Raw genomic sequence first — 27,927 nt, 5'->3', positions numbered from 1 at the left:
TCATACGGTATTTCTATTTTTAGTTTTTTGAGAACCCTTCAAACTGTTTTCCACAATGGCTGGACCAAGTTACATGCCCATCAGCATTGTAGGAGGGTTCCCTTTACTCCACATCCTTGCCAACATTCGTTATTTCTTGTCTTTTTATAATACCATTCTGATTTGGGTTAGGTGATATCTCGTTGTGGTTTTGATTTGTATTTCCCTAATGACTAGTGATGTTGAGCATCTTTTCATGTGCCTCTTGGCCATCTGTATGTCTTTGGGAAAATGTCTGTTCAGGTCCTCTGCCCATATTTTAATTAGGTTATTTGCTTTTTTCCCCTGTTATTTGAGTTATTTTTATATCATATTCAGATACATTATTTGCACGTGTTTTCTCCCATAGAGTAGATTGCCTTTTTGTTTTGTTGATGGTTTCCTTTTGCTGTGCTGACCCTTTTTAGTTTAAGGTAGTCCAGCTTATTTATTTTTGCTTTGGTTTTCCTTGTCCAAGGAGACATATCCAGAAAAAAATTATTCATGTTCATGTTCAAGAGATTCCTGCCAATGTTTTTTTTTAATGTTGCATAGAGTACATTTTATTAAAGCACTCAATGACAAAGCTCAGAGCATCAGGCTTAGACAGTAAATTTGGACTTTCATAAGATAAATGTAACACATCAAATTGGTCCAACTTAATTTTTTATGTTTTGGGAGCTGTCATATAATCTGATCCAACTAAGGGCTGTTCTAAGCATGGAATTCTTGTTTGAAATATTAAGGAATGGTGAACAACTGTCTTAATACTGAAATAGTTTGAGTGTGTACCTTATCTTCATCATACCATTCAAGAAGGAACAATCCACAAAACTACAGACCAAGCTTCTTATCTTAATATATATGAATTTTACTTTTATTGAAGATTTTACAACTTGCTATAAAGATTAAATTTGTAGATATAATTTCTAAAGCCATAATTATATTTTCATTGGTTTTGGTCTTTATTCTGATTTAGCTCAGAGGAGACCACCAAAATTATTCAGTGTGCCACTGCTCCCTCTGGGTGAGATTTTATCCTTTAGACTAGAATGTAAATTAATTCACTTGAGCCATGGAGGGTTCACGTGTAGTGCAGTGCATCTAAGTCTGCATTATAATGTAGAACCTTTTTATTTATGGATAATAAAAAAAGAGAAAAGAAATTTTCTCGTATTATGTTTCATGTATTTTCTGTGATTCTTCTTGAGTCTATACATTTACAAACTAATAGCTATATAGTTCAAACTATTATTTTATGAGCTTTCTTCTTAGTTCACTTGCTTATAACCAATCAGTATTTTTTTATACACTCTTATGAAGGTTTCACATGAAAAAACAATATGGTTACTACATTTACCCATATTATCAAGTCCCCACCCATACCACATTGCAGTCACTGTCCATCAGTGTAGTAAGATGCCACAGAGTCACTATTTGCCTTCTCTGTGCTACACTGCCTTCCCTGTAATCCCTCACACCATGTGTACTCAACATAAAACCCCTCAATCCCCATCTCCCTCCCTCCCGACCTGCCCTCCCACACCCCTCCCCTTTAGTAACCGCTAGTTCCTTCTTGGAGTGTGAGTCTGCTGCTGTTTTGTTCCTTCAGTTTTGCTTCATTGTTATACTCCACAAATGAGGGAAATCATTTGGCACTTGTCTTTCTCTGCCTGCCTTATTTCACTGAGCATAATACCCTCCAGCTCCATCCATGTTGTTGCAAATGGTAGGATTTGTTTCTTCCTTATGGCTGAATAGTATTCCATTGTGTATATGTACCACCTCTTCTTTATCCATTCATCTACTGATGGACACTGAGGTTGCTTCCATATCTTGGCTATTGTAAAAAGTGCTGCTATAAACATAGGGGTGCATATGTCTTTTTGAGTCTGAGAAGTTGTATTCTTTGGTAAATTCCAAGGAGTAGGATTCCCGGGTCAAATGGATTTCAATGTTTAGTTTTTTGAGGAACCTCCATATTGCTTTCCACAATGGTTGAACTAGCTTACATTCCCACCAGCAGTGTAGGAGGGTTCCCTTTTCTCTGCATCCTCCCCAGCATTTGTTGTTCTTACTCTTTTCGATGCTGGTGTGAGGTGATATATAATTGTGGTTTTAATTTGCATTTCTCTGATGATTAGTGATGTGGAGCATCTTTTCATGTGCCTGTTGGCCACCTGAATTTCTTCTTTGGAGAATTGTCTCTTCATATCCTCTGCCCATTTTTTAATCGGGTTATTTGCTTTTCAGGTGTTGAGGTGTGTGAGTTCTTTATATATTTTGGATATTAACCCCTTGTTGGTTATGTCATTCACAAATATATTCTACTACAATGTAGGATGCCTTTTTGTTCTGTTGATGGTGTTCTTTGCCATACAGAAGCTTTTTTTTTTGATGTAGACCCATGTGTTCATTTTTGCTTTTGTATCCCTTGCTTGAGGAGATGTGTTCAGGAATAAGTTGCCCATGTTTATATTCAGGAGACTTTTGCCTATGTTGTCTTCTAAGAGTTTTATGGTTTCATGACTTACATTCAGGTTTTGATCCATTTTGAGTTTACTTTTGTGTATGGGGATAAACAATAATCCAGTTTCATTCTCTTGCATGTAGCTGTCCAGTTTTGCCAAAACCAGTTGTTGAAGAGGCTGTCATTTCCCCATTGTATGTCCATGATTCCTTTATCGTATATTAATTCACCATGTATGATTGGGTTTATATCTGGGCTCTCTAGTCTGGTCCATTGGTCTATGAGTCTGTTCTTGTGCCAGTACCAAATTGTCTTGATTACTGTGGCTTTGTAGTAGAGCTTGAAGTTGAGGAGCATAATCCCCCCAGCTTTATTCTTCCTTCTCAGGATTGCTTTGGCTATTCGGGGTCTTTTGTAGTTCCATATGAATTTTAGAACGATTTGCTCTAGTTCATTGAAAAATGCTGTTGGTTTTTTGATAGGAATTGCATTGGATCTGTAGATTGCCTTAGGCAGGATGGCCACTTTGACAATATTAATTCTTCCTATCCATGAGCACTGGATGTGTTGCCATTTATTGGTATCTTTAATTTCTCTCATGAGTGTCTTGTAGTTTTCAGAGTATAGGTCTTTCACTTCCTTGGTTAGGTTTATTCATAGGTATTTTATTCTTTTTGATGCAATGGTGAATGGAATTGTTTTCCTGATTTCTCTTTCTGCTAGTTCATCGTTAGTGTATAGGAATGCAAAATACTTCTGTGTATTAATTTTTGTATCCGGCAACTTTGCTGAATTCAGATATTAAATCTAGTAGTTTTGAAGTGGCTTCTTTAGCGTTTTATGTACCATATCATATCATCTGCAAACAGGGACAGTTTAACTTGTTCCTTGCCAATTTGGATGCCTTTTATTTCTTTGTGTTGTCTGATTGCCATGGCTCGGACCTCCAGAACTATGTTGAATAAAAGTGGGGAGAGTAGGCATCCTTGTCTTCTTCCTGATCTTAAGGGAAAAGCTTTCAGCTTCTTGCTGTTAAGTATAAGTTGGCTGTGGGTTTGTCATATATGGCCTTTATTATGTTGAGGTACTTGCCCTCTATACCCATTTTATTGAGAGTTTTTATCATGAATTGATGTTGAATTTTGTCAAATGCTTTTTCAGCATCTATGGAGATGATCATGTGGTTTTTATCCTTTTTGTTGATGTGGTGGATGATGATGATGGATTTTTGAATTTTGTATCATCCTTGCATCCCTGGAATAAATCCTATTTGATCATGATGGATGATCTTTTTAATGTATTTTTGAATTCGGTTTGCTAATATTTTGTTGAGTATTTTTGCATCTATGTTCATCAGGGGTATTGCTCTGTAATTTTCTTTTTATGTTGTGTCTTTGCCTGGTTTTGGTTTTAGAGTGATGCTGGCCTCATAGAATGAGTTTGGGAGTTTTTCCCTCTTTTACTTTTTGGAAAACTTAAAGGAGGATGGGTAATAGGTCTTCACTAAATGTTTGGTAAAATTCAGCTGTGAGGCCATCTGGTCTAGGAATTTTGTTCTTATGTAGTGTTTTTATTACCAGTTCAATTTCATTGTTGGTAATTGGTCTGTTCAGATTTTCTGTTTCTTTCTGGGTCAGCCTTGGAAAGTTGTATTTTTCTAGAAAGTTGTCCATTTCTTCTACGTTATCCAGTTTGTTACCATATAATTTTTCATAGTATTCTCTCATAATTCTTTGTATTTCTATGGTATCTATAGTGATTTTTCCTTTCTCATTTCTGATTCTTTTTATGTGTGCAGACTCTCTTTTTTTCCTAATAAGTCTGGCTAGGGGTTTATTATTTTGTTTATATTCTCAGAGAACCAGCTCTTGCTTTCATTGATTCTTTCTATTGTTTTATTCTTCTCGATTTTATTTATATCTGCTCTAAACTTTATTATGTCCCTCCTTCTACTGACTTTGGGCTTCATTTGTTCTTTTTCTAGTTTCGTTAATTGTGAGTTTAGATTGTTCATATGGGATTGATCTTCTTTCCTGAGTTAGGTCTGTATTGCAGTACTTCCTCTTAGCACGACTTTTGCTGCATCCCACAGATTTTACAGTGTTGAATTATTGTTGTTATTTGTCTCCATATATTGCTTCTGTTTTTATTTGGTCATTGATCCATTGGTTATTTAGGAGCATGTTGTGAGGCCTCCATGTGTTTGTAGGATTTTTAATTTTCTTTGCATAATTTGTTTCTAGTTCCATATCCTTGTGATCTGAGAAATTGGTTGGTACAATTTCAATGTTTTTGAATTTACCGATGCTCTTTTTGTGGCCTAGTATATCATCTACTCTTGAAAATGTTCCGTGTGCACTTGAGAAGAATGTGTATTCTGCTGCTTTTGGGTGTAGAGTTCTGTAGTTCTCCGTTAGGTCCATCTGTTCTAATGTGTTGTTCCGCGCATCTGTGTCCTTACTGTCTGTCTGGTCGGTCCTTTGGAGTGAGTGGAGTGTTGAAGTCTCCTAGACTGAATGCATTGCATTCTATTTCCCCTTTTCATTCTGTTAGTATTTATTTCACATATGTGGGTGCTCCTGTGTTGAGTGCATAGATATTTATAATGGTTATATCTTCTTGTTGTATTGACCCTTTTATCATTATGTAATGTCCTTCTTTGTTTCTTGTTACTTTCTTTGTTTTGGAGTCTATTTTGTCTGATACAAGTACTGCAACTCCTGCTTTTTTTTCCTGTTAGTTGCATGAAATATCTTTCTCCATCCCTTCAGTTTTAGTCTGTGTATGTCTTTGGGTTTAGAGTCTCTTAATGGCAGTATATATATGGGTCTTCTTTTTTTATCCATTCAGTCACACTGTGTCTTTAGATTGGTGAACTCAGCCATTTACATTTAGGGTGATTATCGATAGCTATGTACTTAATGCCATTGCAGGCTTTAGATTTGTGGTTACCAAAGGTTCAAGGGTAACTTCCTTACTATCTAAGAGTCTAACTTAACTCACTTAATATGCTTTTACAAACACAATCTAAAGGTTCTGTTTTTCTCCTCCTTTTTCTTCCTCCTCCATTATTCATATATTAGGTATTATATTCTGTTCTCTTTGTCTATCACTTGATTGACTTTGGGGGTAGTTGATTTAATTTTGCATTTGCTTAGTAATTGTTTTACTTTCTTTACTGTGGTTTTATTACCTCTGATGACAGATAGTAAACCTTAGGAACACTCCTGTCTATAGCAGTCCCTCCAAAATAGACTGTAGAGATGGTTTGTGGGAGGTAAATTCTCTCAGCTTTTGCTCATCTGGAAATTGTTTAATCTCTCCTTCAAATTTACATGATAATCTTGCCGGATAATGTATTCTTGGTTCGAGGCCCTTCTGCCTTAAATACATCATGCCACTCCCTTCTGGCCTGTAAGACTTCTGCTGAGAAGTCTAATAGCCTGATGGGCTTTCCTTTGTATGTGATCTTATTTCTCTCTCTGGCTGCTTTTAATATCTGTCCTTATCCTTGATCCTTGCCATTTTAATTACTGTATGTCTTGGTCTTGTCTTCCTTGGGTCCCCTGTGTTGGGAGAGCTGTGCACCTCCATGGCCTGAGAGACTATCTCCTTTCCCAGATTGGGGAAGTTTTCAGCAATTTACCTCCTGAAATTCACTGTTTATCCCTTTTTCTCTCTCTTCTTCTTCTGGTACCCCTGCAATGCAAATATTGTTCTGTTTAGATTGGTCACACAGTTCTCAATAATCTTTCATTCTTAGAGATCCTTTTTTCTCTCTGTGCCTCAGCTTCTTTGTATTCCTCTTCTCTAATTTCTATTTGATTTCTCGTCTCCTCCACTGTATCTAATCTTCTTTTAAAACCTTCCATTGTATGTTTCATTTCTGATACTGTGTTTCGTAATGATTGAATCTCCGACCAGAATTCATTCCTGAGTTCTTGAATATTTTTCTGTACATCCATCAACATGTTAATGATTTTTATTTTGAAATCTCTTTCAGGAAGATTCATGAGGTCCATTTCATTTTAATCTTTCTCTGGTGTATTCATAATTTTGCTTTAAACCAGGTTCCTTTGACTGTTCATATTTGTATGTGGTGCCCTATAGTGACCATAAGTCTACTTTCTGGAGCTGCTCAGCCCCTGGAGCAATGTCGGGGGTGGCAGGGGAGCAGTGTTGGTGCCTGGGCAGAGGAAAGAGCTGTTTCCTGCTTCCCGGCTGCTAAGCCTGTCTCCACTGCTGGAACCTGTGGGCTGAGCACACAGGTATAAGCCTCTACAAAATGCTTTGTGTTTGTAGTTGCTATAGACGGGACTTTCCTCCTGCTGGCCTACTGGCAGGGTAGGCTTTGCTGGTTTGCAAGCCAGGTGGGGCTGGCTGGAGGAAGGCACAGCAGGCTGCATATCACGGAGATGTCCTTGGAGCTGTGTAGGCAGCCAGGTGGCTAGAGCGCCTGAAGATCACTAAAGTTCCCATCCTGCTGGGCAGAGTGCACCTAGAGAATTTTGTCTGCCTGTCCTTACTCCTGAGCAGTAAGCTCTGTGCAATCCTTGCCTGTTTAGCAGCCCTCTCTCTGTTAGGAAGTCTCTCAGACTCCCTGCCTTTCTTTTGTCCCAGAGCTGCTGGATATGGATCTTTGCTTTCCATAAGTGGCTGGAATCTCAGTCTCTCCAGGTAGTTTGGCTATCTTAGCTTTCCAATCCCTAATCATGAGAGTACCATGAAAGCACCATGAAATGTAGGTTTGTGCTCCCAGAGCAGATATCCAGAGCTAGGTGTTCACCAGTCCCAGGTCTCCACTCCGTTTCTCTTCATCCCGCCGGTGAGCTGGAGTGGGGGAAGGGCTTGGATCCCACCGGGCTACAGCTTTGTTAGGTTACCGTGTTCCATGAGGTCTGCTCTTTTGTCCAGGTTTCTGCAGTCTGGCGCAGCCCTCTTTCCTGTTGCTTTTTCAGGATTAGTTATATTAATGATATTTTTGTATTATATGCGGTTTTTGGAGAAAGCCTCTGTCTCACTTCTCATGCCACCATCTTTAATCCAATCCTGCCCATTTTTTAAAATGAGTTTGATCTAAGAGTTTTATGGTTTCATGTCTTATATTTAGGTCCTTTATCCATTTAGAGTTTACTTTTCTGTGTGGTATAAGACAGTGATCTGATTTCATTCTCTTACATGTTGCTGTCCCATTTTCCAACGCCATTTGTTGAAGAGACTCTTTTCCCCGTTGTGTATTCTTGTCTCCTTTGTCATGTATCAATTGGCCATATGTGTGTGGGTTTATTTCTGTGTGCTCCAGTCTGTTCCATTGTATCTATTCTTGTGCCAGTACCATGGTGTTTTAATCACTGTAGCTTTGTAGTATAGCTTGAAATCTGGGATTACAATAACCCCGCTTTGTTCTTCTTTCTCAACACTGCTTTGGCTTTTCAGGGTTTTTGTGCTTATGTGTAAATTTTAGGATTATTTGATAGTTCATTGAAAAATGACATTGATATTTTGATGGGGATTGCATTGAATCTGTAAGTTGCTTTTGGCAGGATAGCCATTTTGACAATATTCCTATCCATGAGCATATTAATTTGTGACTTCTTCAGTTCCTTTCATCAGCCTCTGATAGTTTTCACAGTACAGGTCTTTCACCTCCTTGGTTAGGTTTATCAGTAGTTATTTTATTCTTTTTGATGCAATTGTAAATGGAATTGTTTTCTTGATTTCTCTTTTTGCCAGTTTATTATTACTATATAGAAATGCAACAGATTTCTGTATGTTGATTTTGTATCTTGTAACTTTACTGAATTTATTCTAATAGTTTTTTGGTGGAGTCTTTAGTGTTTTTCTATATATATTGTCATGTCATCTGCAATTTTTTTTTGTCTCCCTTACTAATCTGGATGATTTTCCTTTTTCTTGTCTGATTGCTGTGGCTAGGACTTCCAGTACTGTGTTGAATAAAAGTAGTGAGAGTGTGCATCATTGTATTTTTCCTGCTCTTAGAGGAAGGCATTCAGCTTTTTATCATTTAGTATGATGTTAGCTGTGGGTTTGTCATATATGGCTTTTGTTATGTTGAGGTATGTTCCGCTATATCCACTTTGTTGAGAATTTTTAGCATGAACAGATGTTGAATTTTGATAAATGCTTTTCCAACATCTGTTGAGATGATCATGTGGTTTTTATCCTTTTTGTTAATGTAGTGTGTCACATTGATTGATTTGCAGCTCTTGTCCCTGCAGTAAATCCCACTTGGTTGTGATGAATGATCCTTTTGATGTAGTTTTGAATTTGGTTTGCTCATACTTTGTTGAGAATTTCTGCATCTGTGCTCATCAGGGATATTTGTCTATAATTTTCTTTTTTGGTAGTGTTTTTGCCTCATTTTAGTACTAGAGTAATGCTGGCCTCATAGAATGAGTTTGGAAGTATTCCCTCCTCTTCTACTTTTTGGAATACTTTAAGAAGGATGGGTATTAGCTGTTCTTAATCACCAGTGAAGCCATCTCGTCCTTGACTTTTGTTTGTTGGGAGTTTTTTGATTATCAGTTCAATTTTGTTGTTAGTAATCAGTCTTTAGGTTTTGTGTTTCTTCCTGGGTCAGTCTTGAAAGATTGTATATTTCTAGGAATTTGTGCATTTCTTTTGGGTTGTCCAATTCATTGGCATACAATTTTTTGTAGAATTCTCTTATGATTCTTTGAATTTCTGGGGTGTCGGTTGTAACTTTTACTTTTTCATTACTGATTTTCTGTCTTTCTGTCCTTTCTCTTTTTTTATGATAAGCCTAGTCAGGGGTTTGTTTATTTTGTTTAACTTTTCAAAGAACCAGCTTTTAGTTTCACTGACTTTTTTTTTTTTGGTGTGTTTTCATTTTCTTAGTCTATATTTTATTTCTGCTCTGATTTTTATTATGTCCTTCCTTCTGCTAACTTTGGGCTTTGTTCTTCTTTTTCTATTTCCTGTAGTTGTAAGGTTAGATTGTTTGACATTGTTCTTGAGGTAGGCCTGTACAGCTATAAATTTCTCTCTTAGAACTACTTTTGCTGCATCCCACATATTTTGCACCATTATGTTTATATTTTCATTTATCGCCTTATATTGTTTGGTTTCCTCTTTGATCTGTTCATTGATCCATTGATTATTTAGAAGCATGTTTAGCTTCCACATGTTTGTGCTTTTTCCAGTTGTTTTTTGCAATTGATTTCTGTTTCATATCATTGTGATCTGAAAAGATGCTTGATACAGTTTCAGTCTTAAATTTACTGAGACTTGTTTTGTGTCCTAATATGTGATATATTCTGGGGAATCATCCATGTGTACTTGAGAAAAATGTGTATTCTGCTGCTCTGGGGTGTAGTTTTTTGTACATATCTGTTAAGTCCATTTGGTCTAATGTGTGTGCAATGTCACAGTTTTCTTTAGTGTTTCCTTATTTATTTTTTGTCTGGATGATCTACACATTGATGTAAGTGGTGTGTTAAAGTCCCCTACTACTATTATGTTACTGTCATTTTCTTCTTTTAGATCTGTTAGTATTTGCTTTATTTATTTAGGTGCTCCTATGTTGGGTGCATAGATACAGACAATTGTGATATCCTTGTTGGACTGATCCTTTTATCATTATGTAATGTTCTTCTTTGTCTCTTGTTACTTTCTTTGTTTTGAAGTCTAGTTTGTCTGATATAAATATTGCTACTCCTGCTTTTTTCTCTTCCATTTGCATGGAATATCTTTTTTCAGCCCTTCACTTTCAGTCTATATGTGTCTTTAGGTCTAAAATGAGTCTCTTTATATAACGTGTAGATGGGTCTTGTTTCTTTATCCATTCCACCACCCTGTCTTTTGGTGCATTTAGTCCATTTACATTTAAAGTAATTATTGGTAAGTATGTACTTATTGCCATTTTGTTAATTGTTTTCTGGTTGTTCTGTGGGTCCTGTTTTTCCTTTCTTCCTCTGTTGTTCTCTTCCTTTGTGATTTGACGATTTTCTTTAGTGTTATGCTTGGATTCCTTTCTTATTTTTTGTGTGTCAATTATAGGCTTTAGGTTTGTGGTTACCATAAGGAGCAAATATAGTTCTCTACATATATATATATAACAGTCTGTATTAAGTTGATGGTCACTTAATTTTGAAAACATTCTAATAATTCTACTTTTCTCTTATTCATCCACGTTTTATATATATGTCATAACCTACATCTTTTTATTTTGTATCCCTTGACTACTTTTGTATATAGTTGATTTTACTACTTTGATCTTTTAAACTTTATACTAGCTTTGTCAGTGATTGGTCTACTACCTTTATTGTAGGTTTGTTTTCTTTTTTTCTTTTTTTATTAAAGTATCATCGATAAACAATCTTACGATGGTTTCACATATGCAAAACAGTAGTTTCAGCATTTACTAATATTATCAACCCTAACCCCCTCCATTGCTGTCACTGTCTGTCAACATAGTAAGATGTTATATTCATTAATTGTATTCTCTGTGCTGTACTACCATCCCACTGACCTACCTATGTTGTGATTGTGAATTATAGTGCTCCTTAATCCCCTTCTCCTTCCCCGTACACCCTCTCCAAACCTTGCCCTTTGGAAACCAGTAGTTCCTTCTCAGTGTTTATGAGTCTACTGCTTTTTTTGTTCCTTCTGTTTTGCTTTGTTTTTGTATTCCACAAATGAGTGAAATCATTTGGTATTTCTCTTTCTCTGTCTGACTTATTTCACTGAGCATAATACCCTCTAGATCCATCCATGTTGTGGCAAAAAGTAGGATTTCTTTTCTTTTTATGGTTGAATAATATTCCATTGTATATGTGTACCACATTTTCATTATCCATTCATCTATTGATGGACATTTAGGTTGCTTCCGTATCTTGGTTATTGTAAATAGCGCTGCAATAAACATAGGGGTGCATATGTCTTTTCAAATCAGGGATTTTGTTTTCTTTGGGTAAATTCCTAGGAATGGAATTACTGGGTCAAATGGTATTTCTATGTTTAGTTTTTTGAGGAAACTCCATATTGCTTTCCACAGTAGTTGAACCAATTTACATTCCCACCAACAGTGAAGGAGGGTTCCCCTTTCTCCGCATCCTCTTCAGCATTTGTTGTTCCTTGCCTTTTGGATATTAGCCATCCTAAGTGGTGTGAGGTGATAATCTCATTGTGGTAATTTACATTTCCCTGATGATTAGCGATGTGGAGCATCTATTCATGTGCCTGTTAGCCATCTGAATTTCTTCTTTGGAGAAGTGTCTGTTCAGGACCTCAGGTTTGTTTTCACTGATGAAAAAAATTTCAACTTGAAAACATTTCCATCTAAAGAAGGCCCTTTTATCTTGTCTTGGAAAGCTGGTTTAGTGGTAGTGAATTCTTTCAATTTTCATTTATCTAAAACTTTAATCTTCATTTCATTATTGAATGATAACCTTGCTGGGTAGAGAGAGTATTCTTGGTTGTAGATTTTTCCCTTTCAGCACTTGAATATTTCATCCCTCCTGGCCTGTAAAATTTCTGCTGAAAAATCTGCTGATAGCCTTATGTAGTTTCCTTTGTTGGTAGCTGTCTGCCTTTCTCTTGCTGCTTTTAAGATTCTCTATCTTAAATCTTTGCCATTTTAATTATTACGTGTCTTGGTGTGGCTTTCCTTAGATTCATCTTGTTGGGGACTCTCTGTGCTTACAGAACCTAGATGTCTGTTTCCTTCTCCAGGTTGGGGAAATTTTCAGCTATTATTTCTTCAAATGGACTTTCTACCCCTTGTCTTTCTCTTCTTCTGGGAACCTTATTAGGTGAATATATTTTTTTTTATTAAAGTATCATTGATACACAATCTTATGATTGTTTCAAATACACAACACAGTGGTTCAGCATTCACCTGTATTATCAAATCCTCATCCCCTCCATTGTGGTCACTGTCTATCAGCATACTAAGATGTGATAGAGTCATTAATTGTATTCTCCATGCTGCCATCCCTGTGACCCACCTATATTGTGATTGTGAATTATAGTGCCCCTTTATGCCTTTCCCCCTCCCCACCCACCCTCTCCAAACCTTCCCCTTTGGTAACCACTAGTCCCTTCTTGGTGTCTATGAGTCCTATTAAGTAAATATTGTTTCGTTTGGAGTTGTTGCAGAGCTGTCTTAGCAATTTCTCATTTTTAGAAATTCTTTTTTCTCTCTGTGTCTCAGCTTGGTTAGTTTCTACTACCATGTCTTCCAGCTTGCTAATCCACTCCTCTGCCTCCTCTAACCTACTATTGATTCCTTCTATTATGATTTTCATTTCAGTTATTGTATTCTTTAGCTCTGAATATCTCTTTTTAATATTTTCTCTTTGTTGAAGTTCTCACTGAGATTGTTAGTTCTTTGCCCCAGTTCAGTGAACAACTTTATGATTGTTACTTTGAATTCTTTATCAAGAAGGTCGCTTATCTCTGTTTTAGCCATTTTTCTGGTGGTTTGTTCTTTTGTTTAAAACATGTTCCTCTGCCTCCATATTTTTTCTGGGTCTCTGTGTTTCTTCCTTTGTATTAGATAGATGAGCTATGCTTCCTGGTCTTAAAAGTAGTGACTTTATGTGCTGTGTGTCCTGTGGTGTCCAGAAATGCAAAACCCCCTGCTCAGCAGCTCCTGGTTCTCTGTTATGGCTGAGCTGTGACTGCTGTTGTGGGCTGTGGGTGGGGCCTGCCTTCTGCCTGTCTGCCAGCGATGGCAGATTACCACTGCTATCCTCTTTGTGCCTGACTTGCAGCAGTGGCTGACTATACTGGGCTGAGCATGTTGAGTTCGGCAGATCTGCAAGGGAGTGTCAGGGCTGAGCCAGCAGCATAGGTGGAGAGTTTCAGAGCTGGCTTCTGCAAGTGTCTGGCCAGCTGGGGTAAGGGAGGGCTGGAAAAGTGTCATCCATCTGCCCTTTCTCCTCTGGAGAGAGCTTCCACAAACCCCCACCCCTTTGGCATACTTCCTAAGGCTAGCAAATCTTTCAAACTGTTGCCTCTGTGTTGGGTCTCAGAGGAAATCAACAGAGCATGCTAGTCTTCCACAAGCAACTGAAGTCTCAGCCCCTGACAGTGCTCCAACTCTCTCTAATGTCCAACCTTGTTAATCTTCAAAACCCAGTGCAATGGGGACTGTCTTCTGGAAAAGATCCCGAGGGCTGGTGTGTTCAGGTTCCTGAGCCTTTTTCTCCTCCCACTCTGTTCCTTTCCTTCCTACTTGTGGGCTGGGATGGAGGAAGGGCTTGGATTTTGATCAATCAATTAATTGTGGTTCTGCCCCTTTACCCTCCTCAATGTGGTCTTTTCTTTGCTAGGTGTAGATGGTCTGTTCTGTGGTGTCTGTCGTTTTCAGAGTTACTTGTATTTGATCTGGTTGCTTCTGTGGTGTGTACGTGGGAGGAGGTTAGCATAGTGACCTCCTATACTGCCATCTTCCTCTGACCTCATAATATCATACTCGATGAAAGACTCGAGTGCTTTAACCCTAAGATTGGGAACAAGGCAAGGATGTTTGCTTTTGTTACTTCTCTTCAACATTATTCTGGTTCTAGCCAGTGCAAAAGGCAAAAAGAAACGAAAAGAAAGAATTATTAAGCACCCACATTGGACAGGAGGAGGTAGAATTCTTTATTTGCATATGATGCATATGATTTGCATATGATAAGATATATAGAAAATCTCAAGAACATTGGAGGATTAGGAAGGGGGAACTACTAGAACTAATAAATAAGTTTAGCAAGGTTGGAGAATACAAAATCAGTCCACCAAATCAACTGTATTTCTATGTAATAGAAGAACCCAAAAATGAAATTAAGAAAAAAGTTATATTCACAAAGCATCAAAATAATAAAATAGGAGTAAATTTAAAGAAGAGTAAGATTTCTATACTGAAAACTATAAAACATTGTTGATAAAATTAAAGAGCTAAATAAAGAGACATTCGTGTTTGTGTATTGGAAGTCTTTATATTGTCAAGATTGCACTTGCCCCAAACTGATCTGTAAATTAAGCATGGTTCTTGTCAAAATCCTAGTACACTTTTAAGGGTAGAATTTGACTAGCTGATCCTAAATTTTATATGGAAATGCAAAAGCCAGTCCTGATCCACACAATGAAATACCCCTCAGGAATAAAAAGTGCTATGTCTGAGCGTTTGTGTCATTCCTCCCCAGCACCCCCACCCCACCCCAAATTCATTTGTTAAAATCCTAATGCCCAATGTGATCGATCGTCTTAGGAGGTGGGGTGCCTGTGAGTGCTTAGCTCATGAGGGTAGAGCCTTCATGAATGGAATTAGTGTTGTAAAAGAGACCCCACAGAGCCACCTAGCCCCTTCCACAGCAAGAAGTCAGCAGTCTGTAACCAGAAAGAGGGCTCTCACCAGAGCACTTGAGCCCTGATCTTGGACTTCAGCCTCTAAGAACTGTGACAAGTAAATTACTGTTGTTTATGGCTTACTCAGTCTGTGGTACTTTGTCATAGCAGTCTGAATGGACTATGAAAAAAAAAGGAGTGAACTACTTATACACACAACATAGATAAATCAAAAAGTATTTATGTAGAGTAAAATAAGCCGATCAAATATGATTACATTTTTATGGGTATTCTAGGAAATTCTAGCTGATCATCAGCGAGAGTAAACAGATCAGCAGTTGTTTGGAGAAGGGTTTCCAGTTGGAGGGCAGAATTACAATGTTACATAGTTAATTTTAGGGTTGAAGGATGTGGTCATTTTTTGAATTGTGGTGATGGTTTCACTGATATATCTCTATATTAAATCAAAGTTTATATTGTGTACTTAAAATATTTATATCTTACATCAGTTATACCTCAATAAAACTGTTTTTCAAAATCTTCATATTGTTTTGTTTAGGCACATTTTTTTAATCCTTTTATATGCTTTTTCTACATAAAGTGGGAAAGGAAATGTTAGTTGATTTTATAGATTTTGTCCTTTCATATCAAACCTTTTTTTGACATTTAATTAAATTTTTAATATTTTTATTCTTTTGCTAAAGCAAAATTGATAGCCACTTAAGAAAATAATGCTACCTCAGTAGTTCTCCAAATATGATATGAACTAATCATTACAGTGTTTACACTTCTAAAGAAGTGAACGGAAATTATCTTTTTCTACAGGCAACACCAACATTATTTAGAAGATTTGGGTCTCAGCTTATCAAGTCAGCTGTTTTATCAGCCAGTACTCCTCTTCGTGTATTAGCTCTTGGTGGCGAAGCATTTCCATCATTGACTGTTCTCAAAAGCTGGAGAGAAGAAGGCAATAAAACGCAAATATTTAATGTTTATGGTATCACAGAGGTATCAAGTTGGGCAACTTTTTACCGGATTCCAGAGAAGATCCTTAATTCTACTTCTAAGTAAGGGTTTAAATTACTAAATATGATAGAAACTTCATTTTCCAGTATCTTAACACCAGTTGTGTTTTTTGATAGGCACTGAGGTAATAATTCTAGAAACACTATTTCATCTAGAGTTTTAACTGGGAATAAAGAACTTCTTTTATTGTAACTGGTGCTATAAGTTTTTGTGACTAAACAGCAATAAAATGATAGCCTTTCCACCTAACCTTTTCCTCTTGTTATTCTTTGAATTATGGCATAACAAAATTGTCTTCTTTTTTAATTGGGTAGAATGTGATTTAAGTACATTGGAAAATATTCTATTCAAATGAAAAATTTTAATCTGGTTTGGGTGGTTGTGTTTTCCTAGATGTGAATTGCCTGTTCAGCTGGGATTTCCACTGCATGGAACAGTAGTTGAAGTCAGAGATACTAATGGTTTCACAATTCAAGAAGGCAATGGCCAAGTATTTTTAGGTTGTTTTTTATTTGTTGATTTGGAAACTTTTTTTTTTTTCAAGAAAAGAAATCTTATATGTTAATTTTATTCTTTGCTCAATTTTTCTTATATTCAGTATTCTTTTCAGGGATAATTTTTAATCTCATTCTTATTATCACAAAACAGTAAGTTACCATAATTATTTCAGACAACAATGTCTAATACTCTAAGGAACGATATAAAAGTAATTTACAAATTATAACCTGGACTTTATAGCCAAAATTCTGTTTAATCAGCATTGTAAGAATTTTCTAAATCGCATCTGATCTTAGAAATTTTGTTTTATCCCTTTACTTATTTTACTGAGGTTATTGTATCTAATTTTATGAGCTAACACTTAAAAGTGAGCCCCCCTTTTCGTATATATATTTAAAATGTAAACGAAACTTTAGTAACTGAATTTTTGGAGATGTTCTTGATTTGATGGATTTTAATATATTTTCCATGGATTTTTTGCTCTTACATTAGTGTTTATTATCTTGTGAAGGAGGCAGAAACAGAATTTGTTTTCTTGATGATGAAATGACAGTACCACTTGGTACAATGCGAGCCACGGGAGACTTTGTGACTGTGAAAGATGGAGAGATATTTTTCTTGGGACGAGAAGACAGTCAGATCAAACGTCATGGCAAACGTCTTAACATTGAATTTGTGCAACAGGTAGAACTATTTTGACACTAAATTTAGTCAACGTTAGAGGTGGCCACCACCAATTTTCTGTGTCAGGGTTCTCAGTATTACTTAAACTTAAGATTTGTGTATTAATGAAGAATTACAATCAAAGGTGTGGAATTCAGTGTGCCTCCCACAAAATTTATCTATTCCCAGCATGAAGAGATAGTTGTTATTTAAATAAGTGAGATAATGGATTTGATAACTGAAGATAGATTTATTTTGCTCTATGAGCTATTATTTTTGAAAAAACATTAAGAATCCTGTGTGGCATTAATACTAAGAGTAACAATTTTTAAAAAATCTCTAATATATTTCAGAATTTACTTTGGCTCTGTTAATGTGTTTGAGCTTTTAGAAAGTTTGTTTTTAAATGTCCCCATAGGTAAATTGTGATAACCTCTCTTACAGGTTGCTGAAGGACTTCAGCAAGTGGAATCTTGCGTAGTTACATGGTATAATCAGGAGAAATTAATTCTGTTCATGGTGCCAGAAAAAAATTTAGTGAAGGATTACATCTTTAAAGAACTTCAAAAACACCTCCCAAGTCATGCAATCCCGGATGAGCTTGTATTGATTGATTCTCTACCATTTACATCTCATGGTAAAATAATTTGAAGCAGATACACTTCAATGCCAAATGATACTAATTGTATTCATAACTAATTTAAAGGCTCCTTAAATCTTTATGTAATACTAGCATATGTCATGGTAGATGCTCTTGTAAATGCTTTGTGTAGTCAACTCATTTTATCTCTATAAAATCCTGTGAGCAAATCATGTTATTCCCATTTATAGATATGGAAAAGTGAGGCTTAAAAGAAGTTAGATAGTTTTCCCAAAATTATGTTGCTGAATAGTGATAGAGTTGAAATTCTGTTTAGGACTGTTTGACCTCAAAAAATTTGCTCTGAATCACCATATTATATTGCCTTCCCAATTTCATCTTTATTTAATATTGACTTCAAAATGCAGACATTGCTCAATTGGTAGGACCATTTCTTTAACTCTTTAAATAAGATAAACATTAGCTCCTACTTTCTTATCTGTTACCCTCTACATTCTTGTTAGCATGGAACTGGTTTCTTTAGGATTGAATATCTATCACATACTATTTTATAGGATTTTTTTTCTCAGATACTGAATTAAAAATTTTTTTAAATTTTAATTCATTATTATTTTTTTTTTGGTATCATTAATATATAATTACATGAGCAACATTGTGGTTACTAGATTCCCTCCATTATCAAGCCCCCACCACATACCCCATTACAGTCACTGTCCATCAGCATAGTAAGATGCTATAGAATCACTACTTGTCTTCTCTGTGCTATACTGCCTTCCCTGTGCCACCCACTACATTATGTGTGCTAATTGAAATGCCCCTTATCCCTCCCTTCCCACCTGCATCCCCCCAGTCCCTTTTGCTTTGGCAACTGTTAGTCCATTCTTAGGTTTTGTGAGTCTGCTGCTGTTTTGTTCCTTCAGTTTCTGCTTTGTTCTTATGCTCCACAGATGAGTGAAATCATTTGGTACTTGTCTTTCTCCATCTGGCTTATTTCACTGAGCATAATACCCTCTAGCTCCATCCATGTTGTTGCAAATGGTAGGATTTGTTTTCTTCTTATGGCTGAATAATACTCCATTGTGTATGTGTACCACATCTTCTTTATCCATTCATCTGCTGATGGACACTGAGGTTGCTTCCATATCTTGGCTATTGTAAATAGTGCTGTGATAAACATAGGGGTGCATATGTATTTTTGAGATTGGGCTCCTGCATTCATAGGGTAAATTCCTAGGAGTGGAATTCCTGGGTCAAATGGTGTTTCTGTTCTGAGTTTTTTGAGGAACCTCCATACTGCTTTCCACAATGGTTGAACTAGTTTACATTCCTCCCAGCAGTGTAGGAGGGTTCCCCTTTCTCCGCATCCTCGCCAGCATTTGTTGTTCCTATTCTTTTCTATGTTGACCATATTTTATAGGAATTTTAACATTTGAAAAAAATGTGTATATTCTTGAGACTAATGAAAGTAGAAGGGGTTTGAGCTGAAAATTAAAAATTTTTATTTCTCTTTTAAGGCAAAATTGATGTTTCTGAGTTAAACAAGATTTACTTAAACTACATAAACTTGAAGTCTGACTGTAAGCTCAGTGGAAAAGAGGAGCTTTGGGAAAACTTACAGCATTTGTGGAAGGTACAACTTTTAAGATACAGATTTTTTATAATAAAGGAGTCATATTATATATTTAGAGAATGATACAGTGTCCTAATAAGTCAGATAAGATTTTCTAAGAATGTTATTGCTGCCCAGATGTATAGCTTTATTTATTCTATTTGTATTAAAGGTTAGGTTCTCTACTGTAAGATTAGATTAAGACCCCCATGAAGAAATTTATTGGAAGTGAGGTGATCATAAAAAGCACAAGTAGACAAAACCTATCACGGCATAACTTTTCCCTAAGAGGTGCAATGGAGTGCAGTAACACACTTGCCAGAGTTGAGAAAATAGCCAAATCTTACTATACCACAGTCTGTGGTATGAGAACTTATATTACATTAATCCAGAAGAACTTTTAATAACATGAGTTTCTGCTGAAGGGAATTTGTACATACAGATCTTGGCTTAGGATGGGATTATGTTCCTGTAAAGTCATTGTAAGTTGAAAATATGGTAAATGAAAAATGCACTTAATACACCTGACCTACTGAATATTTTAACTTAGCCTAGCCTACTTTAAACGTGCTCAGAACACTTACATTAGCCTACAGTTGGCAAAATCATCTAACTCAAAGCCTATTTTATAATAAGGTGTTGAGTATTTCATGTAATCTATTGAATACTGTACTGAAAGTGAAAAACAGAATGGTTATACATGTGTTGGTTGTATACCCTTGCGTTTGGCTGACTGGGAGCTGTGGCTCACTGCACAGCATCATGAGGATGAGGATATCATACCATGTATTGCTAGCCTGGGAAAATATCAAAATTCAGAATTCAAGTACAGTTTCTACTGAATGCTTATTGCTTTTGCACCAACATTAAGGTAAAGAATTCATAAGTCAAGCTATTGAAAGTCAGGGACTATGTGTGTGTATAAATATATATAGCAAACAATTTTTAAAGATTCTTTTGAAATACATATTTTTAATACAACCATAGGTCAGGCTTTCTTAGAATGTAAAGTTTTCTAAAAGGGTTCTGAAAAGAGGGTGTGATTGTGTATATATATAGTCTCATCTGAAAATAGATAATATCCAGATAAAAGTCTTATCTACTTTATTTTTAGATTCTTGGAAAATAATTTTGATTTATGTGAAACAAATGGAGATAAATATTATTTCCATATTATATGAGATATTAGTATCTTGTGGGCTAATTGTAAATTGGATGTTTTTATAATTCTATTCCCTATTTTATGGCTAAATCATTAGTTTAAACTACTGTAAAGGAAAATATAATTTGCAGTTTTAGAGTGAGTTTGTGACAAAATTGGTAGCATAGTGATGGTCTCCTTTACTATAAAGAAAATTTTAAAACATAGTTTAGTTACTAAAAATGTGTTGTATATCTTATGTTCATATAATTAATGTAGGTATACTATCATCTCTCTATATATTACTTGTAAATGTTGAATTCTTTTGGTTTTAGGCCTTTACGTCACCATATTTCTCCCTTCTCTCATCTGTAGTGTGTTCTGAGTCTCTCAGAAGATCCTTTGAAGGTTCCTGATGACTCACTCTTCCTAAGCAGTGGTGGAGATTCCTTTAAGTCTATATGGCTCCTCAATGAGATTGAAAAACTTGTTGGCACATCCATACCTGGGCTTCTGGAAATTATTCTTAGCAGTTCTATTTTAGAGATTTACAATCACATCCTTCAAACAGTGTTTCCAGATGAAGATCTGACACTTATCAAGAATTTTGCCACAAAAAGAAAATTCAGCAACGTTAATCAAGAGGAAACCAATGGAAAATCTTTACATCAAAAATCTGTCATACCTTTAAGTTATGACAATGAGAGAACTGCTTTTATTGCACTGAGCAGAGGGAGTCAGATTTTATCTCTGAATACTGCTCTGAATACTAAGTTAGGACATTGCCCTTCAGTCTATTCTAATGATTTAATTTCACAGACTAATAGTAAACACATGAAAAGCTTAAATCCTTCGGTTCTTACTGGGGAGTCAAAAGATCCATCCTGTGTTGCAGAAGTTTCTGAAGAGGGACCACTTCTGACAGGGACAGAAAAAATGGAGTTACGTGTGAGGTGGAGGTCAGACACAGGGAAATGTGTGGATGCGTCACCTCTAGTTGTAATACCAGCTGTTGATAAGTCATCTGCAACTGTGTACATTGGGTCCCATTCTCATAGAATGATGGCAGTTGACCTTTACTCTGGAAAGGTGAAATGGGAACAGATTTTGGGAGGTCGAATTGAATCTTCAGCATATGTATCTAAGTGTGGAAACTTTATTGTAGTGGGTAAGTTTCTGGATTTGACGTTTACCGAATTAAATTTAATTACTATATGATAATGCTAATAAGATCAAGTTAAATAAGAATACCTATGCATGGTGGGCTTGTTTGCTCTCAAAGAATAATAGTTGACCATGGTTGATTCACAGTGTGGGCCTTCAGTTAGAGTCCCTGGATTTGAACTTAGCTCTAAAGCTGTTACTTGCTTTGTGACAAGTTGCTGCACATCTTAGAATTTCAGTTTTCTCACGATTATATGGCCATAATAAATAAGACATGTTGCTGCATCACAAATTATCCCAAAAGTTAATGGTTTAGAGTAACAAACATTTCTCATAGTTTCTGTGGATCAGTACTTTAGGAGGTGAGCTAGAAGTTCTGGCTTGGGGTCTCGTGGCTGGAGCCATCTGAAGGCTCGACTTAGGCTAGAAAATGTGCTAACAAGATGGCTTGCTCACTGCTTCTAGCAGAAGGCTTCATTCAGTTCTTTGCTGTTCCTGGCAGGAGGCTACAGTTTCTTGCCACGCGGGCCTCTCCATCAGCCGCTTGAAGGCCCTCACAACATGGCAGTTAACTTGCCTTTAAGTAATCCAAGAGTGAGCGAGTGAGGACGAATGCAGTACTTTTACAACTTAAGTCTCCAATGTTTCACACCATTATTTTTGCTTTATTCTATTCATTAGAGGCAGGTCATTAAGTCTGGCCCACATTCAAGAGGAGGGGAATTAGGCTCCACTTCTTGAAGAGTACCAAAGAATTTGTGGACATGTCTTAAAACCACTGCAATCATCAAAGAGCATTTGAGAGGATTAAATGAGATAATTGCTTATGAATCCTTTAGTGTATTGCTGGACACAAAGTGCTTGTTAGACATTAGATACTAGCTGCTACCCATTAGATAGATACTACTTCTACCTTACTAGGAATATGGGGGTCCAGGTGTAATGCCTCTCCTTGATTTATTCCTCTTTTTACTCCCCCAGCTACAGTATGTTTCACCTTATATACTCATGGAATCTTCACCAAAGCTTTTCAGACTAAGTAGTTAGGAATATATTCTACTTGTGCTACCCTAGCTGGGGTACTACTTGAATGTGCATTTGATCATTACCTTTGAATACCTACATTTTGAAAATTATATTGTAGGAAACTCAGTTGTACTTGTGAATGATCTGAGTAATCCCCATCCATTAAATTCAGCTCATTGAAGTTACTGTTTATATCCCAAGTATCTAGGCTTGAAGCCTGTGGTACATGGTGGTCACTTAGTAATTTAAGCATTTTTTTATTAAGATATAATTTATATACAGTAAAACCCTTTTTAACATGTAGTTCTGTGTTTTGACAAATGCATACTGTCATATAACCACTACCCCAATCAAAAGTGTTACCCCAGAAAGTTCCACATCACTTTGTAGTCATCCCTCCTCCTAGTCCTAACCCCCAGGCAATTGCTAGTCTGTTTTCTGTCCCTCTAGTTTTGCTTTTCCTAGGAAGTCATGTAAATGAAATCATACAGTAGTGTTTTGAGTCTGGCTTCACTTAGCATATTTGAGATTCATCCATATTACCATATTTATCAATAGTTTTTTTGCTGAGTATCCATTCCATTGTGTGGATATACCACACTTTTTTTATCCATTCACATTTGGATTATTTCCAGTTTTTGGTAATTGTGAGTCAGACTGTTATAAGCATTTGTAAATGGGATTTTATGTGAATATAAGTTATTTCACTTGGGTTAATACCTAGGAGGGGAGGTTGTATGCTAAGTGTAAGGTTTAACTTTATAAGAAATGGCCAAATTATTTCCCAGTTGATTGAACCATTTTGCATTCCCACCATTTATGTATGAGAGGTCCAGTTGCTCCACATTCTTGTCAGCACTTGGTATTGAGTTTAAAGGTTTTTTTAGTCATTAAGATAGTTATAGAGTAGAATTTCATTGTCATTTTAATTTGCATTTTCCTAGTGATTAATGATGTAACTCTTTTTATGAACTTGTTTGCCATCCATATATCTTTCAGGTAGTGTCTGTTCAGATCTCTTGCCCATTTTTTAAATTGTTTGTTTTCTTACTGGGTTTGATAATTTTTAATATATTCTGGATACAAGTCTTTTATCAGATAGGTGTTTTGCATGTTTTCTCCCAGTGTGTGGCCTGTTTTTTCATTCTCTCATAGTATCTTTTGAAGAGAAGCTCTTAATTTTTTTTATTTTTATTAAAAAAACTTTTTTTATTAAGGTATTATTGATCTACACTGTTACAAAGGTTTCACATGAAAAAACAATGTGGTTACTACATTTACCCATATTATCAAGTCCCCACCCATACCCCAATGCAGTCACTGTCCATCAGTGTAGTAAGATGCCACAGATTCACTATTTGCCTTCCCTGTGTTACACTGTTTTCCCCGTGATCCCCCACACCATGTGTACTAAACATAATACCCCTCAATCCCCTTCTCCCTCCCTCCCCACCCACCCTCGCACACCCCTCCCCTCTAGTAACCACTAGTTCCTTCTTGGAGTCTCTGAGTCTGCTGCTATTTTGTTCCTTCAGTTTTGCTTCGTTGTTACACTCCACAAATGAGGGAAATCATTTGGCACTTGTCTTTCTCCATCTGGCTTATTTCACTGAGCATAATATCCTCCAACTCCATCCATATTGTTGCAAGTGATAGGATTTGTTTCTTTCTTATGGCCGAATAGTATTCCATTGTGTATAGGTACCACATCTTCTTTATCCATTTATCTACTGATGGACACTTAGGTTGGAGAAGCTCTTAACTTTATAAGTCCAGTTTATCTTTTTTTTTCTTTTATGCTTTCAATGCTGTATCTAAGAAATCTTTGCCTAACCCAAGGTCACAAAGATTTTCTTTGGTAATTGAACTGAACTGAAAGAAATGTTTTATTATCCAGCTGAGTCCTGGGGTGCTTCACTATGTAGGACATTTCTCTTCACCACCACTGAACAGGGCACTCTCTTGCTACTAAGTAGTAACTGCCAGAAAAAAAACAGCACAGCAATCATTTTGGAAGTTGGGCCTCAGGTGAGCAGCAGTGGGTTATAACCATAGACAGAACCATCTAGATGGAGAGAGGCTCCATCTAGAACGTAATTCTGTAGGCTAAAGAATTATTTTTCCAATGACATATCTAAATCTCAATGCCCAAATTGACCTTGCCTGATTTACACGTACTCCAGGAAACCTGAGTGATGTCTTTGTGGATTTTGACCCCGTTTCCTCCTGGCCTATTTGGCTATACCAAGTCAGGGACTCCTGCCTTGTCTTCTCACCCACAAGGGAAAAGCATTGTGGTGTGGTTATTAGGAGCACAGGCTCTGGAGCTTGACCTCTTAGATCAAGTCCTGGTTCTGTCATTTATTATATGAGTAGTTGTAACTTAGTAACCTAATCTCTCTGCGCCTCAAATTGGTCACCTATAAAATATGTTAGCACTTGCTTCACTATGAGAATTACATGAGGTAAAAGATGTAAAATTCTCAAAATAGCACCTTTCACAAGGTAAAAGCTCAAATGCTGGTTATTGCTAATGTTAGCATTTCTTGAACACCTGTGCACTGGGCATTTATCCCATTTATCCACATTATATTAATTATCACAATAACCTTGAATTAGATGTATCCACATTCAGCAGAAAAATAATCTGAGGTTTAGTGATGCTGGGTAATTTGCCCTAGGATAATAGATGTGAGATTTTAATCCGGGTCTGTCAAAGCCTCTGTCTGCTGCATGACGCGTCATTGTGTTTTTGGTAGTGAAAAATAAGGTGTACCTACTAAATAGGTATTTTACACAAGTGATTACTATTCGATTTGTGCTTTATATTGCTGAAATTGAAATCTGAGCTGAACATAGAGCCCAAGTATGGAATATAAATAGGCATGATTTAGGCTAAAGAATTATTTTCCAGTGACATATCTAAATCTTGTCTTTTATATTGTTTTCCATTAGGCTGTTATAATGGGTTAGTTTATGTTCTGAAAAGTAATAGTGGAGAAGAATACTGGACATTCACCACTGAGGATGCTGTCAAAAGCTCGGCAACCATGGATCCAACGACAGGAGTCATTTACATTGGATCTCATGACCAGCATGCATATGCTTTGGATATTTATGTAAGAATTCATCTTATCAGTCTCCTGCCTTAAGTGTAGGAGAGCATGGAACTTTGTCAGGTGCTCTTGAGTAGGGAAGCAGGGATTAACTATTCTAACTTCTTTACCAATTTCACAAATAAGTTTGTTACTCAGAGTTTTGAGAGAAAGATCTTAGTATTAACATCTTGACAACAAAAAGAATCATAAAGGAAAATAACAAATAAGACCTGATTAGATAAAGAAATTTATGAATTAAAAAAATAAGTTGAAGAAAAACTGAAACAAATTTGTCAGTTAAAACTCATTAATTAAATAAATATAAATGAAAATAGCAAATATGAATTAATAAGAAAAATATAAAGACCCAGCTAGAAAAATAAACAAGGGGTTTAAATACGTAGGACCCTAAAGAAGAAATGGCCAGTAGATGCATTTAAATGCTTCATACCTTTAGTAATCAAAGGAATGAAAATTTATGAGATAAACAAATGGTATTAGATTAGGATGATAAGCTGGTGAGAGTGGTGGGAGGTTATACCTAGTGAAGTCTGAGGAAAAGAATTTGTCCATAGGTAACTTTCATATCCTTTGATTCAGTAAAATTCTTCTAGGAATCTATCCTGGCAAAATAATCAGAAACATGGACAGATATGTGTAACAAGATGTCTATTTCCAGACTGTTTATAACACCAGGAAATTAGCTCCAAACAAGGGAACTTAAATAATAGGGTAGAGAGATGATATATTTTATGTTCAATAGGATATTCATTAAAGTTGCTTAAAGGGTTTTACCAAATAAGTGAGCTAAATTAGATACGAAGTGCATAGTCAGGATGATTTCAACTATATTAAATTTGTGTATGTGTGTGTGTGTGTGTGTATAATGAAGGTTTAAAGGGGAAAATGCTAACTTGTTAACAGTGGTTATCTCTGGGTGGTGGCTTTGTCTTCTTACATAAAAGTTGATTTTCCACAGTGGGCTTGTATTAGTTTTATAGTAAAAATAAATTAACTAAGTAGGCATAACATCCTGAAGGGTAGGATGTGTGGATTTGTTAACCACTAACAGAAACCAAATAATGTGCTTTCTTATTTGCAGAAAAAGAAGTGTGTTTGGAAGTTAAAATGTGGAGGAACTGTCTTCTCTTCTCCTTGTTTGAGCCTGCTTCCACATCATTTGTATTTTGCTACACTGGGAGGACTTTTACTAGCTGTAAATCCTGTAGGCACAAAATGATATGTATTGATTTTATTATCTATTTTCTTTAAGTCTTTTATTTCTTTGAATTATGAAAATTTGAATAGATATAGTCCAGATATCACTGTACTAGAACTCATTAAAAATGAAGTCTAGAAAGATGAGAAAATATAAGTTCTGTATATGTCTTTCATGTATTTTTTAAGTTGGCAAAATTTTACCTCAGTCATATTATAGCTTCGAATGGTCTAAGGATAGAGGTTATGTGTTAGTTCCTTCTTTCCTGGTTTTATTGCAACTTTTTATCTTAGCTCATAAATAGCACTGATTAATTCTGTAGCTGTGTATCTATGTGTGCTGTCTTCATTTATAGTGTCAGCATGCCATATCAGCATTTTCTGATGTTCATAGCTTTGCCTCTGGGAGATTTATGAGTTTGTTTTATAAAGGAAAATTGATAGTAGAATGAATTAAATGTTATGAATTACTTTTTGCCTGTGACAGGCCACAGGGAACAGAGTTTGGAAACATTCCTGTGGAAAACCACTCTTCTCCTCTCCACAGTGTTGCCTACAGTATATTTGTATTGGCTGTGTAGACGGGAATTTACTCTGCTTTACTCACTTTGGAGAACAGGTAATAGTTTCTAATGCTGTTGTATATTTCTCAAAGGCATAGTAGTTGGTGATAACTAAAGTAAAATTTTATATGTCATTATTCAACTTGTGTTGAAAACTATTTCTATTTTAATTGTCAAGCCATAGGCTTCTTTATTTTTGGATGATGCTATAGTAGATTTAAGATTCCATCTAAACATTGTTGTGCTTGTGCCATGCCCTTACCCCACTTTTTAAAATATTACCAGTTTTTAGTCAGTTTTATTATAACATCTATTGAGGTTTTGAAAATTTAAAGAAACCTTTGCTTTTTCTCTGAAAACCCAAATCTGTTGCATAACCCGCATTCAATTATATGAGGTCTTCTCTTCAACTTCATAACTCACAGGGCAGGCTCCTTCTGGGTTATATTAGATCTTTTTTGTTCAGAGCATAATCTCCACTTCTTTAAGGGGCCGCTTCTGTAATTTATGGTAC

At 36.1% G+C, this 27,927-nt stretch overlaps 1 protein-coding gene across 1 annotated transcript in view; it reads left to right on the top strand.

Moving 5' to 3' along the window:
- AASDH (aminoadipate-semialdehyde dehydrogenase) overlaps positions 1-27,927 on the top strand; it is a 57,954-nt gene that overhangs the window by 22,541 nt on the left and 7,486 nt on the right. The window contains 9 exon segments of the mRNA XM_036895232.2: positions 15,632-15,873; positions 16,226-16,332; positions 16,842-17,014; positions 17,438-17,630; positions 19,109-19,224; positions 20,720-21,512; positions 25,490-25,653; positions 26,735-26,857; positions 27,338-27,469. Of these exon segments, the coding sequence (XP_036751127.2) occupies positions 15,632-15,873; positions 16,226-16,332; positions 16,842-17,014; positions 17,438-17,630; positions 19,109-19,224; positions 20,720-21,512; positions 25,490-25,653; positions 26,735-26,857; positions 27,338-27,469 (2,043 nt within the window).

This window comes from Manis pentadactyla, chromosome 5 (assembly GCF_030020395.1).
Source record: "Manis pentadactyla isolate mManPen7 chromosome 5, mManPen7.hap1, whole genome shotgun sequence".
NCBI lineage: Eukaryota > Metazoa > Chordata > Mammalia > Pholidota > Manidae > Manis > Manis pentadactyla.
Note: the sequence above shows the minus strand (reverse complement) of the source record. Positions and strands in the feature narration are given on the sequence as shown.